At 53.1% G+C, this 14,883-nt stretch overlaps 1 protein-coding gene and 2 long non-coding RNA genes across 6 annotated transcripts in view; 2 read left to right on the top strand and 1 right to left on the bottom strand.

The window, feature by feature from the left end:
• Nucleotides 1-35: 35 nt before the first annotated feature.
• Nucleotides 36-5,213, bottom strand: NDUFV1 (NADH:ubiquinone oxidoreductase core subunit V1). Its single transcript, XM_017674176.3, has 10 exons — nucleotides 5,020-5,213; nucleotides 3,897-3,979; nucleotides 3,653-3,823; nucleotides 2,849-3,032; nucleotides 1,915-2,104; nucleotides 1,292-1,504; nucleotides 956-1,122; nucleotides 595-676; nucleotides 261-406; nucleotides 36-180 (listed from the first exon to the last, which is right to left on the bottom strand). Exons 1-10 carry the CDS (start codon nucleotides 5,089-5,091, stop codon nucleotides 94-96), a joined length of 1,395 nt encoding a protein of 464 aa, XP_017529665.1. The 5' UTR covers nucleotides 5,092-5,213; the 3' UTR covers nucleotides 36-93.
• A 208-nt stretch (nucleotides 5,214-5,421) lies between these two features.
• LOC140844561 (uncharacterized) overlaps nucleotides 5,422-14,883 on the top strand; it is a 34,337-nt gene continuing 24,875 nt past the window's right edge. For 2 of the 4 annotated variants that reach the window (XR_012123082.1, XR_012123081.1), the window contains exon 1: nucleotides 5,422-5,446. This is a non-coding gene — a long non-coding RNA (uncharacterized lncRNA). The remainder of the gene's footprint in view (nucleotides 5,447-14,883) is intronic. The other 2 variants (XR_012123079.1, XR_012123080.1) reach the window with 2 other exon arrangements.
• Nucleotides 10,064-11,196, top strand: LOC140844563 (uncharacterized). The gene is made up of 2 exons (XR_012123085.1): nucleotides 10,064-10,635; nucleotides 10,766-11,196. It is a non-coding gene; the product is annotated as an uncharacterized lncRNA (long non-coding RNA).

Genomic DNA, 14,883 nt, shown 5'->3' with positions numbered 1-14,883 from the left:
GGCCACTGAAGAGCAAGGCCAGGCGAGAAGCAAGAGAGTGGGCAGCACCTGCTTTATTATCCAGACAGACGGACTCAGTCCCCGGCAAGGGGCTCAGGAGGCAGCCTGCCTGACCTGGTGTTGCTGGGCAAACCGCTGCATCCGCTCCTCAAGCTCTGGCCGGAAATGGCGGATCAAGCCCTGGGGTGGGGGAGCACCGTGTGAAGCGGGATCTGAAAACCCCCCAATGCCCCTAATGCCACAAAGCAGGCAGCGGGTACCTGCACGGGCCAGGCGGCTCCGTCGCCCAGAGCACAGATGGTGTGGCCCTCTATCTGCTTGCTGATCTCCCAGAGAGAGTCAATCTCTGCCGGCCGGGCGTCCCCCCTCACGAAGCGGGCCATCACCTTGTTCATCCAGTCCACACCTGCAGCCATGGCGAGAGGGCCTGATGAGCTGCTGCCGGGATGTGGGGACGGCGCTCAGGGAGGCCCTGGCAGGCCCGGAGGAGCAGCTGTTTAGTCAGGGTCCAGATCCCCGTCTACCTTTGTCCTGTGCTGGGCCTGAGCCTCGAGTGAACCCAGAGAGAACCCCCACCCTGCCCAGGGTGCTCACCCTCGCGGCATGGGGTGCACTGGCCGCAGCTCTCATGCTTGTAGAACTCAATGAGGCGAGCGATGGCCTTCACAACGTCTGTCTAGGGCGACAGGGGGCAGTGAGCCTCGGGTCCCCCGGCAGCACACCCTCCCGACTGCAGGGGCATTCTGGCCACCTCCTCCGCCCTCTGGGCCATCTGCACCGCCCACATGCCGGGCACTCTCCTCCAGAGCAGCCTTGCTCCCCTCCCCTCCCACCTCACTGTCTCTCAGGAATGGGGACCCAGGAGCCGGTAAAGGTTCTTGCAGAAGCCCAGGGAGGGTACTAACCAGGCCAGCTTCAGGCAAGGACTGGGTGGGGAGCACGGGCTAGCTCTTACCGAGCGGTCCATGACGATCACCGCGGCCGTGCCTAGGCCCGTCTGCGCCTGCACCAGTGCATCGAAGTCCATCAGCACTGTCTCACACACGGACTTGGGGATCAGCGGGGTGGATGAGCCACCAGGGATCACAGCCAGGAGGTTGTCCCAGCCACCAGTGACACCCCCTAGGGCCCCAGTCCCCAAAAGGAGATGGTCAGGGATGGGGCCGGCACAGCTGCCTAGTCCTAAACCCAGGCCCTTTGTCAGCCCCTGCGCAGCTCTCAAGGCCTCCCAGGCAGGCTCTCTCCACGCACTCCCTGCTGCGTCTCCTGCCCGGCTGGCCCCAGGCCTTACCGGCATGCTTTTCGATCAGTTCCCTCAGTGGCACAGACATCTCCTCCTCCACAGTGCAAGGGTGGTTCACATGGCCAGAGATGTTGAATAGTTTGGTGCCTGAATTGCGCTCGCGGCCGAAGCTGGCAAACCATGTACCCCCACGGCGGCAGATGGTGGGGGACACGGCCACGGTCTCCACGTTGGCCACAGTTGTGGGGCAGCCAAACACTCCTGTCGGGGAATGGCATGAGAAACCAGTGGCTGCCACAGGGTGGAGAAAGGTTGGCAGTGCGGTCTGTCCCAGCGCCCTGCTCCAGGGGCAGAGTCCCCATTCACCCCCTTATTATTCCCATCCCCCACTGGACCCCAAACCCCAGCAGTAGGTGTATCACCTTTTACCACCCTACCCCTAGTTCCCCAAGGGTTGGGGAGGACTTGGGTGTCTGACGTGGGGGCTGAGGCAGGATGAGGGATTGCAGGTGGCACTGGTGTAGCCTCTCTGTTGTTACCACTCTGTGTCTGGCCCCCAGGGCAGAGGGAACTCCGCATTTCTCTAAGAACAACCAGTGAGTGGGGCCTTGAAGCCAGATCCTTGATTGCACAGGACACAGCACAAGGCCCAGATTGAGGCCCGGTCTTACCCACGTCTGCAGGGAAGGGCGGCTTCAGGCGGGGCTTGCCCTGCTTGCCCTCAATGGACTCAATGAGTGCAGTCTCCTCCCCACAGATGTAGGCTCCAGCCCCACGCACCACAAACACGTCAAAATCGTAGCCGGAGCCGCAAGCATTCTTGCCAATCAGACCAGCCTCATAGGCCTCTCGGATGGCTACCTGTGGGACAGGGGTGTGAGGACACTGTGTGTGGGAGGGAGGGGTAGAGGCCTGTTGAGCCCACCACCAATGTCCAGGGTGAAAGCTCCCTCTGGACATGAGTGGAGGACACTGGGAAAAGGGAATGTGTGATAGTTTTGTAGTAACAACATGTAACAAATCCTCCAACTAAATGTATTTTTAAAAGAAAGACTTAGGGGAAATAATGAAATTTTTAACAAGTAGTTTCTCTAGGTAGTGGCTCTATGGGAGATTTGTGTGTAACCTCCTATCTTTATAATGAATAGGCACCACTTCTGCAGTAGAGGAAAAGACCCTAGAAGTTATTTCTCAATAACACATACACATAATGCTACTACGTGCCAGGCACTGTTTCAGGTGCTCTTCCCACGGTCCCTGTGGCTGTTGTGAAGGAGCCTAACATCAATGTAAGACTGGCCCCGCACCCATCACTACAGGCATCACCGAGCTCAGAACTCCTGAAATAACCCCTTGACCCTTTGGCAGGAAAATGCTCGAGTGAGTACCCGAGCCCTAGAAGGCCTCTCAACACACAGGGAGAGCCCTGAGGTGGCGGCTCTGGGGCCGCATCCCATTCACGATGCATGTAGAAGTGGTCACCACTCTGCTGGTTTGACCCCAGACAGAGCAGGCACTAAAATTTAAGAACAATTATGCCAGGGAAGCAAGCCTGCGTTCACACCAAGCACCTTCTCCTTTGTTGATGCCTCTCCCCTTGCCCACCTGAAGATTGGAGGCCTCATTGTAGAACTCTCCCCGGATGTAGATGTAGGCAGCACGGGCGCCCATGGCCCTGCCCCCGACTAAGCAGCCTTCCACCAACTTGTGGGGATCGTGGCGTATGATCTCCCGGTCCTTGCAGGTGCCTGGCTCCCCCTCATCTGCATTCACCACTAGATACTTGGGCCTGTGGGGGCCAGCAGGTCAGTTAGGCTACAGGGCTACCAGGGCTGAGCCTTCAACCGCCTTCAGCCCCAGTCCACCGAGGAAAGCCTTAAAGATGTCTCCACTGACAGCCAATCCCTCTGTCCCCAGCGCATGGTCACCACCAATGCTGGCTCATCACCAATGACACTGCCTATTCCATCCTGTGGCTATGACCACAGGAAAAGTCTCTGTTCTGTTCAGTTCAAATATTTTCTTTGTGCTTTCTCTAAGCACCCAAATTCTGCACTTGATCACAAAGAGCCTTCCTGAACCTCCACCACATCTCTATGGTCAAAAGCTGTACAAACATTCTCTCTTTAACCCTACACAACATAATATCCACTTACAAAAAAGAAAACAGGTTCAAAAAGGCCAGGAGACTGGTCGACACCAAATGATTACAAGGCAGAGCTAGGACTTAATCAATTAAGTCTGCCTGAGTCAAATTCTTGTGTTGACTCAGTACCACCTACATAAGTTCTGGTGACGTTTTCCCACTTCATTCATTTAATTTCTAGGGAAGCAGCCCAAAGGCCCAGGTAAGGAACAGCCACCCCCAAGGTCTCTCCTGCAACCCCATCTCTGCCTTCCTACACACACCTGCCATCTGAGGGCTTATTCATGAAGCTCCACTTGAGGCCAGTGGGGAAGCCAGCGCCTCCACGGCCCCGCAAGCCTGACGTCTTGACTTCACCCAGGATCCAGTCAGGCCCCTTCAGCAGGATCTCCTTTGTCTTGTACCAGTCACCTCGACTCTGCGCACCTTTCAGCCTGGACGGGGTGGGGAAGTCAGTCAAAGGGAGGCCGTGCCCTGGGACACACCAGGCTAAGGGTACCAGCTCACCTCCAGTCATGGCGGCCATACAGGTTAGTGAAGATCCGGTCTTCATCCTTCAGTGAGCCAAATGAGGTTTTCTTGGGTGCTGTCTGGGGACACAGAGGGTCAGAAGGTCCAGCAGAGCTCTATGGCCAGAAGCTATAGATTCTCGGGCTTTCCTGATTAGAGGGGACTGGGCTGGGAGGGGTGGAGCCTAAACCTCAGAACCCTTCACAGTATTGTAGCTACCACCACAAGCATTTCCTGCTTGGCAGGCATCAAGCCAAGCATTTTACACCCCAAGCCCCATTTCACTCTCATAATCCCGAGACAAGAATTACTTCCTCCATTTTACAGGAGGAAATCCAGGTTCAGAGCCAAATGAACTTACAGATGCACACAGCCAAAAGCAGCAGCTGGAATTTGAGTTTGGGTCTGTCAGTGGCCAAAGTCCACACCTGAACCACAGCACCATACCACCTCCCTGAGCCTCCTGTGATGTCGTATCCCTTTACCTGTCCAGCAGTCCTGCGGGACCAACACTGGCTTAGGACAGGACCTTGTATTACTAACTCTGCTGTAGGTGAAGTGTGTTTACCTTTAAGTGATGGAAAAGAAACACCTCACTGTGTCTGGGACACAAAGATGATGGGAACCCACTTGAGATAAAACTGATGAGAAGAGGTGGAGTCTGGAATTCCACATGACCCAGCGGCGAGCAACCCAGCTGTGGGCTAAGAGGACCTGTCTTCCAGACTCCCCATCAGTTTAAAAGCCACTACAGGGAGCAGAGCGCCGGGTGGGTAATCAGGAGGCGCCCATCTCTCTCCAAAGCAACTGTAAAATGAGGCAATGACCCCTTCGCAACCTACAAGTCTGTGGCAAGACGTTCCTCCGCTCGCAAAATTTCCCGCTAGGTAGCGCGGCTATTAAATAAGGGAAGCCAAGGAGCCGAAGGGCTGCGGAGTAGTCGGCCTCTCGTTGGGACAGTCCCCCTACGACACTCAGGGCGAAGGGACAACCTCCTGCCGAGCTGGGAAGATGAGGTTTCTCCAGAAGGAACTGTGCACCCACAGGACAGCACGCGCAGAGGCGCGGCAGCGAAACCCGGCCCTCGAACACCCCTGGCCCGAGCCAGGATGGGCCTCACCGTGTCTCCACTGAAACGCACAGACACCCGCGCGGGGAGCAACCTGCCGGGCAGGCGCCGTGCCGCCAGCATCCCGAGGGCTGGCCCGGTCACCTCCCGCTGTCACCTTCACAGCTCCGAAGCTAAGGAACCGCCGCGACCGAGACGCTAGGCGGCGCACAGGAAGAACGTCAGGAGCCCTGACGCCTGCGGCGCGCCCAGGCTCCTCTGCGCAGCTTCCTCCCCGCTCTCGGCCCTGGCTCCCTGTAGGAGAGCGCAAGGCCGGAAGTGGCTCGACTGCCGCCGAGCCTGCTGGGAGATGTAGTCCCGCTGGCCTCGGCAGTCCTCGGGGTAGCGTTCCTTCCTCCGTCGGGCGGCACCTCCTGCCTTGCTTGTCCGCCCGGCTTTTGCGAGTTTGCCTCCGGAACCCAGGTCTTTCAAACCGCAAGTGAGCAAACTTCGAACGTCTCCTTTTGTGTGCTCTGGTGTGTTTTCCACTTTCTACAGGTTCTGTATTTAGTGTACTCCTGTTGTATGCACAAGTGTCTGGGGGAGGAGGAGAAATCAGGCCGGTTAACAGACGGATCCTCATTGTAATTACTCTGTCCCAGTCCCAGCCCTCCCAGACTGGGGTCTCCATCCCCCACCCGCACCCCAGGCTCAGGGAAGGATCGCTCATTGGCCACGGAGAGCTGGGCAGTTCCAGAGACAGGCAAGGGGCTGTTGGTGAGGGCTTCCTAGAGGAGCTGGGGAAGGGGACCGTAAGGTTCAAGGAAAGAACCGCCCAAACCACGCCCAGTTAGGGAGTCCCACTTGACAACAAAGGGTTTTCAGGGAGATCACTTCCTTGCCTATTGGGACCAGGCCGAATCAGTCCCAGCCCCATCACCATGCTGGCGCAATCGAAGAAAACTATGACTGCACCTCATCATCATCATCATCTCATTAAAATTTACTTGGCGGTTCCCCCGCACCCTCCCCACCCCCCAACATTTTCTGTGCATTTTGGGGAAAGACAAGCACACCTAGAGGAATGGGTATAAAACCGGAACTGTCCATCGAATGACCTCCCCTGTCAATCAAAGAGGCGCCTCCGGCTAGGACGTGATAAATATACCCTCCCTAAAAGGTGGGGGGTGCTGTTTGTTTACCTTGACTTTGTCCCGCTTCTCCTTGGCCTATATTCAAAGAAGACTTTGGTTCTGCTTTGATACTGTCTCTGCCTTTCAGTTCTTTGTTTCGGGAAGAGAACTGATGAGAACAAATGCGACCTGCAACAGTGTGCCTAGACTCCTAGGTTGGGGTGAGGCTGCGAGGGTGGAGATGGTCAGTGGGTGTCACTCAATTCTGCAGGCACTGCCAAGCTCTGCAACCATTCCCTCCTCGGCCTCTGACGGGAGAGTCTGGCCCTTGGTGCTCCTGCTCAAAATCCTGGAGCGGCTTCTAGTGCCTTCGCAGGCAGGCCCTCGCTGGGCATTTACGGACTCGGCCCCTCTTCCCCAGGGTCACCAGGTTTACGCACATCATGCCTCTCCTGAGCCCCTTCCTCTTAGAGCTTCAGGATAGTTGTGTGGCCGACCTTGTGCTCCCCTGGCCTGAAGAGGGCCTCTGTTCTTTGCCTGCTGGTGAAGTCTTCAAAACCCGATTAACTCAGTCTTCATCAGTTGTGGAGCCCTTTGGCCCTGCGACCTTCAAGAAATGTACTATTTACAAAATGCATTTACCCTTATTTTCTCATATACTCCCCACAACAGCCCTGGATAGTGTTAACTCCATTTTATACATTAAAAAACAGGCCCCTGGGGGTTTCATCTCTTGTACATGGGCATGAAGCTGCCAAGTGGTAGAGATGGAATCAAACCCAGGCCTGCCTTTCTTCCCAAAGTGCCGCCCACACAGCAAATCTACAGAACAAGTGACACACATGACAGTCATTATAGGATGTCACTGGTATGGGCACTTTGAGGTCTCACAGATGGGTAGGGTTGTACCGGAGTCAGGGCCCAGCGGTCCTGGCTCCCAGCCCCGGGCCCCCTCTCCTGGGAAGGGAAGGAGATTGTTCAGGCAGAGCTGGGGATTACACCACTAATCCAGGGCTCAGACCTGAGTGCATGGGCCCCTCCCTCTGGGCTGGGAGAAGAGGGTGGATTCCTTCTGCATCCTCTCTGTGTCAGGGGAACACCAAGGTTATGGGGGAAAGGCAGTGTGATGCTGTGGAGAGGAGGTGCTGGGTGACAGAGAGTGGAGAGTGAGGGGCAGGCTCTCCTGTTCATCCAGTGCCAGGCTCAGTGCCAAGCACTTGCCATGTGTTATTTCCTTAATCCTCCCACAACCCAGGGTGTAGGAATGTTGAGCCCCTTTCAGAAGAGGACAGAGTGTATTAGCAATGCTGAGCAGCCTGGCCAAGACACCACAGCTGCCAGAACTGGGCCTGAGGTCTTCTGACCCTACATCCTCCCCTCAGTCCCCACCCAGCTAGAGCACCCACTAGCCAGGCTCCACTCAGGGTCACCTCCCAGGGAAACTTCCTCCAAGTCTAGGAGGGTTCCCCTTTCTCCACAACCTCGCCAACATTTGTTGTTGTTTGTCTTTTGGATGGTGGTCATCCTAACTGGTGCGAGGTGATATCTCATTGTGGTTTTAATTTGCATTTCTCTGATGACAAGCGATGTGGAGCATCTTTTCATGTGCCTGTTGGCCATCTGAATTTCTTCTTTGGAGAACTGTCTGTTCAGCTCTTCTGCCCATTTTTTAATTGGATTATTTGCTTTTTGTTTGTTGAGGTGCATGAGCTCTTTATATATTTTGGATGTCAAGCCTTTATCGGATCTGTCATTTATGAATATATCCTCCCATACTGTAGGATACCTTTTTGTTCTATTGATGGTATCCTTTGCTGTACAGAAGCCTTTTTAGTTTGATATAGTCCCACTTGTTCATTTTTCCCTTTATTTCCCTTGCCCGGGGAGATATGTTCATGAAGAAGTTGCTCATGTTTATGTCCAAGAGATTTTTGCCTATGTTTTTTTCTAAGAGTTTTATGGTTTCATGGCTTATATTCAGGTGTTTGATCCATTTTGAATTTACTTTTGTGTATGGGGTTAGACAATGGTCCAGTTTCATTCTCTTACATGTAGCTGTCCAGTTTTGCCAACACCATCTGTTGAAGAGGCTGTCATTTCCCCATTGTATATCCATGGCTCCTTTGTCATATATTAATTGACCTATATGTTTGGGTTAATATCTGGACTCTCTATTCTGCTCCACTGGTCTGTGGGTCTGGAGAGGCTTATTTTAAATCTACACAGAATTTTCCTTTTCATTCCTGTGTGGCTGTCCCATTATTAACATTTTTTTCTTCCCTGATTTTTGATGTGTTTGTGGAGGACAGGTTGGATATTAGGTTGTACTCTGCTGTCTTGAATTAGAAATCCCCCAATTTTTTCCCCCATTACATTAAATTTGAGAAAGTAAAGTCAATCACTCATGGCTGGTGGGGTACCTACAAGACAAGGTGAGTGCATTTGGGTCAAGCAACACAATTAACGATGCATCAGGCCCCGGTCTCCCTCCCGCTCTCCAGGGTGGGCACCCCACACACTCTGCAGCTCTCTAGTTCTGGCATGAAAGCCACTCTCTGTCAGCCCACCAGAGTCTCCGGGTCCCTCTCTGGCTTATCCTCACCCTGAAGCACCGGACACTGTCTGCAGTGTCTGTCAGGGAGGATCTGTGAGGTCTCCGTTGGGCACAGGCTCCAGGCACCAGCACAGTCCCCTCAGCTCCTCATCCCGGAACCAACCTGACAGCAAACCCGCATTCAGACAGCCAGCAGACCCGGTCTAGGCATCTGGAGCATCTCCACGTCTATCCTTTGCCCATCCCCAAGTCAACCGTTGGAGTCCTTTCTCCATACCCTTTGTCCCTTAGAACAACAGCTCCAGTCTCTTCTTCACCCAGTGGAGCCTGTGATGGCTGTTGGGGATGTCAGAAGAGCTTACAGTGCCCTTGCCTAGTCCTGAACTGTTAGCAAGGTGAGACTCATCTTCCCCGTTCCTCAAGAGCCCAGGTTTTAGAAGCGCCGGCCCCTGTCTTGTAAATCAGCAAAAAGAAAGAAAGAAAAAAGCCTGTTGAGTGTTTATTATTAGAAACAGGTTGAGCTGTTAGATTTCTGTTACATGTTCTTCCTCCCGTGCCCACTTTGCACCGCACAAAGATAATTTCCTCCAAATTTAGAAAACTCAGAGCCACAAAGGACACATGGACTGTGCTGCCGCAATGGGTCATGACACCACTGCCAGCGTTTACGGCTTCCTTCCTCCTCGGAGAGTCCCGCTCTCCCTTTACCTCCAGCCAGCACCTCAGCTGCTCAGGAGGCCTTACCAGCTGGGTGACTTAGTATCGCAAACATGTCGCCTCTCCACATTAATCTGTAAGTTCACGGCGAATTCCAGTTGAAATCCCATTAAGCCTTTCCATGGAACTGGGAAAACAGACACTAAGATGTATGTTTTACATTAGAAGAACAAAGGGCCAAGAATGGCCAGGTCAGCTCTGCAGAAGAACAAGGTGCAGGGGGACCTGCCCTAATTAAAAAGACTAATTATAAAGCCAGAGTACTCAAGACAAGCAGGCCAGTGCTTCCAATATGTGGTGCTTCTTTGTCATAATTTGCTAGGAGTTCTGCAATTTTGGTTTTGATTTTTTCTTTGACATGAGTCATATTGAGACACTTATATAAATATTATACATTAATATAACTGTAAACGTTAGACTCTTTTTGTTTCCTGGTGTTACTTTTTGTTTTATTGCCTTATAACGAGACACTCTTTTCTGTACTATTTCTCCCTCCCTCTGGAATGTTCTAAAGCTTTCTCTGAGCCATGACATATGCTCATTATAGTAAAATGTCTCAAGAGCAATTGAAAGGACAGCACCTTCTCTGTTTTCCTACTGTGGAGTTTAAACTGTGGTTTCCAGCCGCCTTGTCTTCCTATTTGCTTTCACTTTATGAATGTCAGGGTATGTTATTTGGGGCACAGAAGCTCCAAACGGTTATCATTTCAGATGTCTCTTCCTTTCATGAGATACAGAGTGTGTTTTGTTTTTTGTCGTCTTTGTGGTTCAGGAGATTCTGCAAGATTTGTGGGAACGCCAGCTCCAGCATTATAAACCACAATCCTCACTCCCTTCATCGATGTGACAAATATTTCCTTTGTGTTGATCATCTTTCTAGATTATCTGATAAATAAGAACCAGCACTGTACAAGAGAAATCCTCAGTTCTGATGTAGTTAAGTTCACTCATTTGCGGGACTTGTTTTAAGAAATTCATCCGCAGCCCAAGGTCAAAAGAAATCTCTTAAATTTTGTTCATTAGCATTTTATCTTTCTCGTTCATACGTAGGTGACCCGTTCTGCGGTGTTTCTCTATCTTGACATTTGGTTCTGAGTAATTCTCTGTTGTGGGCAGCTGTCCTGAGCATGGTAGGATGTTTGGCAGCACCCCAAATGTCAGTGGCACCCCACGAGTTGTGACAACAAAAATATCTCCAGACATTGCCAAATGGAATCTGGGGGACTGTATCGTCCCCCAGTTGAGAACCACTGATCTGGAGTTTATCGATGTATATGGCATGAGGTAAGGATCCAGTAATTTTTCTCATTATCATGAGTAAGTTTTACTAACACTAAATAACTCTTCTTTTCAAACTTATCTATGATGCCACTGCTATTACATATCAAGTTATCTCGAGTTCCTGAATATGCAGGCATCTGCTGGTGGATCTGTGGTAGAGACTGGCTGGACATCACAAACTCATTTCCTCCTCCTGGCACGGCGCCCCTTGCATCTGAATGTGGCAGAGAAGTGTCACAGCTGTGGTTGGGGCCACCTTGAGGGTTTCTCCCCTCACTTGGACGGACGGGGCAGGGAGAACAGCCGGAGGCTGCCACAGCTAAGGCTCACGCCCCCTCTGCCTCGGTCTCTCTCTCCCTGTGGCAGCCTCAGCGTAGCTGGACTTTTTGCACAATGATGGAAGTGAGCATCTCAAGAGAAACCGTGACCTTGTCTAATAGCCTGGGAAGCCCCACAGTGTCACTCCGTTGCATTCTCTTCATCAGGGCAGCCACTCGAGTGTCAGACTGTTTGTGGACATATTCAAAGTCACTCAAGAAATCTGGAGCGATTCCTAATCCCTTATCCCTGTGTGGTTTGTTTTTTTCTCTCTGGAGCGTTGCCGCGTCTGCGTTTTCTTTCTGAGGGCCTGGAATGTCATGAGTGCTTAGCTGTCAGTCTGGTCCTTCCTCAGGTACTGTGCTCAGGACTGCCGGCTTTACCCAGACGGCTCACCCTCAGTGCTGGGAAATGTTACTGACTTACTTCATGATCTGCCCGCTTTTTCCCCTACTCTCTTCTCCCTCCCTCTCTCTGGACTGCTCAAATAATACTCTGTTTTCTTATCTTTCCATGCTTTTGTCTTTTTGTCCTATTTTCATACGTATTTTCCAACTTTATCCTCTCAGTTTTCATTTCTGTCCAATTTTTAATTTCCAGGAGGTCCTCTTTTTCCTCTGACCTCTGTAACTGCCTCCCTTTCTGATCTTCCGAATGATAGTATCTTGTCTCCCTAAGGATAGTGATTCAAGTTTATTTGAAGTTTTCCTATGCAGCCTACATGGTCTCTGTCTTCTCTGTTTCCTTTTCCTTCTGTTTATTATTTTTCTTTTATGTTATGTTTTCTGTTAATGTTCAAATGCCTGGCAGCTATTCATTGTCCGTCGATACTTGTTGCGTTATGAGCAGGAAAGCTGATGGAAGGTCTGGGTGACAAGGGCTTGTAAAACCCACCCCAGGTCTACTGGACACGGGCCCAGCCACTGGACCCTTCCCACTTCTCGCAGAGGCTCAGTCTCCCGCCGGGGTGTGGGTCTCTCTGAGCATGCTCCGGCAGCCGGCAGGTGGTGGGGGGCGGGGGGCGTGGGGTCTCGGCATTGAGTGCGGACGCCACACCAGCCTGCAGGAGCCCAGCCCCTGCCACTGAGTGTGCCGAGGGACCAGGCGCAGTTCAGGCATCCGCGTGCTCCGCCTGCATTCCTGATGGCGATTGAAGCCACCAAGCTTGTTATAGGGCAACAGATGCCTGAAAACGCGCCGACTACGCACTGGGTTGGCTGGGGAAGAGGGGCGCAGCGCAGACCCCCGGTGCCTTCCATCCCGATTGTTTGGAGACTCTGCAGCTGATTGTCCGGGGAGCATTCCCACGGGACCAGCACGTGTGCGTGCCAGGCCTCCCCCAAGCCCCTCCCTTAAACAACCTGATGCCAGTCTCCCCGTCTTGCCTTTTCCAAGTTCCTGATCGCTGGCTTTTGTCCAGGTCTGATGATGCCTTCTGTCTTTCCTGGAGAAGTGGACAGTGAGATGTGCCATTAGGTCTGCCCCGATTGAGCTCCTTCTCTAGGGTTCTTCAGGTCTGCCACCCTGGTTGGAGCCAGCTGGCAGGGCCTGGAGAAAGCAGAGTTCTTGAGGTTTAGCTCCCAGGGCCCTCCGGGCAGAGCTGGGGCAGGTGCAGGCACATTGGCCACATGAGTCACCTGCTCTAGTTTCCCAGGGCCTCAGGGCCTGCTCAGTAGGTCCTGCCATTCATTACGTTTCCTAATGGCAATGCTGTTTGGCACCCCATCTCTGTATCTTGGCATTCTGATGGGTGACTCAGGCTGGCCCTCTGGTGCCTCATGATCAAGTTTCCAGTCTCCCAGGGCCCAGCAAAGAGCTGGGAGCTGTTTCCCAAAAGGAGAGTGTATGGGCTTCTGTTTTCTCCCCACAAATGGCTCTCCACTCGAGTTTCAGATGCCTTAGGAGAGGCACCCAGTTGGTGTGGCTGGGTACACAGCTGACTATGGTCAGACCATGCACAAAAAGAACTCTGGCCCACACCTGCAGCAACTGGCTGGGGAAAGCAGACCAGCCAGGAAGTCAGCCCATTATAAGTCAGACTCATAGGAAGTCAAACTGCCAACTCTAGAAACATCCGAGGAAGCCAAAAAATAACTGTTGTCACAACTGCTTTAAGTGTCCAGGACCTGGTTAATAAGTGGCAGTTTCCCTCATTTTTATCTCCCTTTCCAAGCCAAATCTGCTCCCTTAAGCAATGACATAGGACGCCTCTCTTCTGTCCCCCAAGCTGACAGCCTCCATCAAGGCGCACCTGAACCTCCCTTTCCACCCTCTGCCCACCTTTGAGTCTCTGCAGATGCAAGGGGTGGTGGCCGACCCCCTTGCTAACTAGCTCTGAGGAAACAGCACTGCCTGCACCCATTTGCTGTCTTGGCTTATTTTCAGAGGGCAGCAGAATCAGCTGTGAGGGAGGCGAAGGTTCCAAAGGAGAGATGCGTGAGGTGCCATCTGTACCGGTGGGGCCGTGGGATGCCTTGTCGCATGCCGTAGCATCTACCCTAGGGCAGAAGAGCCGGCCAGCCGGCTCTGAAACTCTCCTTTGCTCTCCTGGGGCCAGTCACTGTCCGTCCCTGGAACAGTCCTTGGGCAGCACCCCACGGGTAGCATCCTACTTGTCTACTTCACTTTCTCCGGCCCTGTAGCCAAACATCCAGGCCAGGGAGAGGCCTGGTCCCTTTTGTCTGTCTCCAGCCACCTCCCTCAGCTCGGTATCTTCCTCCACCCCAAAATGAGGACATGTTCTCAGCTTCACATCACTGACAGCTTCCAGGCCCTGGTCTGGGGAGCCAGAGGGGCCTAGTCTTGGGGTGGGCCCTCTCTCTCAGCCCCTTCCCTGATCACCTTTAGAGGCAGGGCGGTGGGACATGACTGGACACCCTTTGCCTGAGCTGAGAGCAAAGGGCGGGGCAGACAGGACGGGTCAGGATATGCTGCAGCAACAACTCCAAAACACCAGCCGTGGAAGACCACAAGGTCACAGCCCCACCTTAGAGTGTGTGCATCACCATTAGCAGGGGCCCTGCTCCAAGACGACCTCACTTGGACACCAAGCTGCCAGAGCCTCTGCTGTCACCAGTCAGGGCAGCAGGGCAGGACAAGGACAGTGCTGGGGTTTCTTGCTCTGGCAATTATTTGATGTCATGGAAGTGATTCACCCTCTCTGCCCATAGCCTACTGACCAGAACATATTATAGGGACTCTTCATCTGCACGGGGACAGGGAAGTCTCATTTTCTCATGGGTCGCAGGTGAACAATAGAAAAAAGCCCCTTGCAAAGAGAGCTGCCCTCACCTGCTCCAGCCCCGTGACCTGCCCCCTTGCTCCTTTTTACAGCATAGCCATTGTGTGTGCACACCTGATGTACTTAGCCAGTCTCCTGCTGACGGACACTTAGGCTGTTTTCAACCTGCTGTGACCACAAACAATAATACGATGAATAACCTTGGTGGTGTCTCAATTCAAACATAAGCAAGTTATGTACACTTGCTGTGACTCAGATTCCTCCTCCGTAAATAGGCCTCTCACCACCGTGGGTACCCCACTGCCGGCTTGCCCAGACCGAGTTGTTCTCTTTGCCCAGCTGCCGTGGATGGTGACGGTGGGCAGTGGGGGAGCACCCAGATGGTCCAGTGTTGCCCCTATAGCCCTGATGCAGGAAAAGCCAGGAGAGCTCCACCTGAACAGAAGTGTTCTGACCCACCCGCCTACCCACCCAGCCTGGCTTCTCCGAGCGCTTGGCTCCCGCCCCACCCCTCTCAGCCAGAACCTCTCCGCTTGGTCCTGGACTGGGGCCCGCTGGCAGGTGGCCTGCTGGGACAAGAGAGCATGTTTCTGAGTCTTTTCTCTCCCTCTGGACTGTGGGGACCTCCAGGGCAAGGACCATGGTAATTTCTCTTCCTGGTTCTGGAGTTCAGTAAACACAGACTGCACTGA

This window comes from Manis javanica, chromosome 11 (assembly GCF_040802235.1).
Source record: "Manis javanica isolate MJ-LG chromosome 11, MJ_LKY, whole genome shotgun sequence".
NCBI lineage: Eukaryota > Metazoa > Chordata > Mammalia > Pholidota > Manidae > Manis > Manis javanica.
This window is presented reverse-complemented; position numbering and strand designations above follow the sequence as displayed.

Coding starts and splice junctions, on each gene's coding strand:
- NDUFV1 (XM_017674176.3), bottom strand. CDS start 5,091: ATGCTGGCGGCACGGCGCCTGCCCGGCAGGTTGCTCCCCGCGCGGGTG. Junction 3,980..5,019: donor TGCGTTTCAGTGGAGACACG/GTGAGGCCCATC, acceptor CTGTGTCCCCAG/ACAGCACCCAAGAAAACCTC. Junction 1,505..1,914: donor GCCCTTCCCTGCAGACGTGG/GTAAGACCGGGC, acceptor ATTCCCCGACAG/GAGTGTTTGGCTGCCCCACA.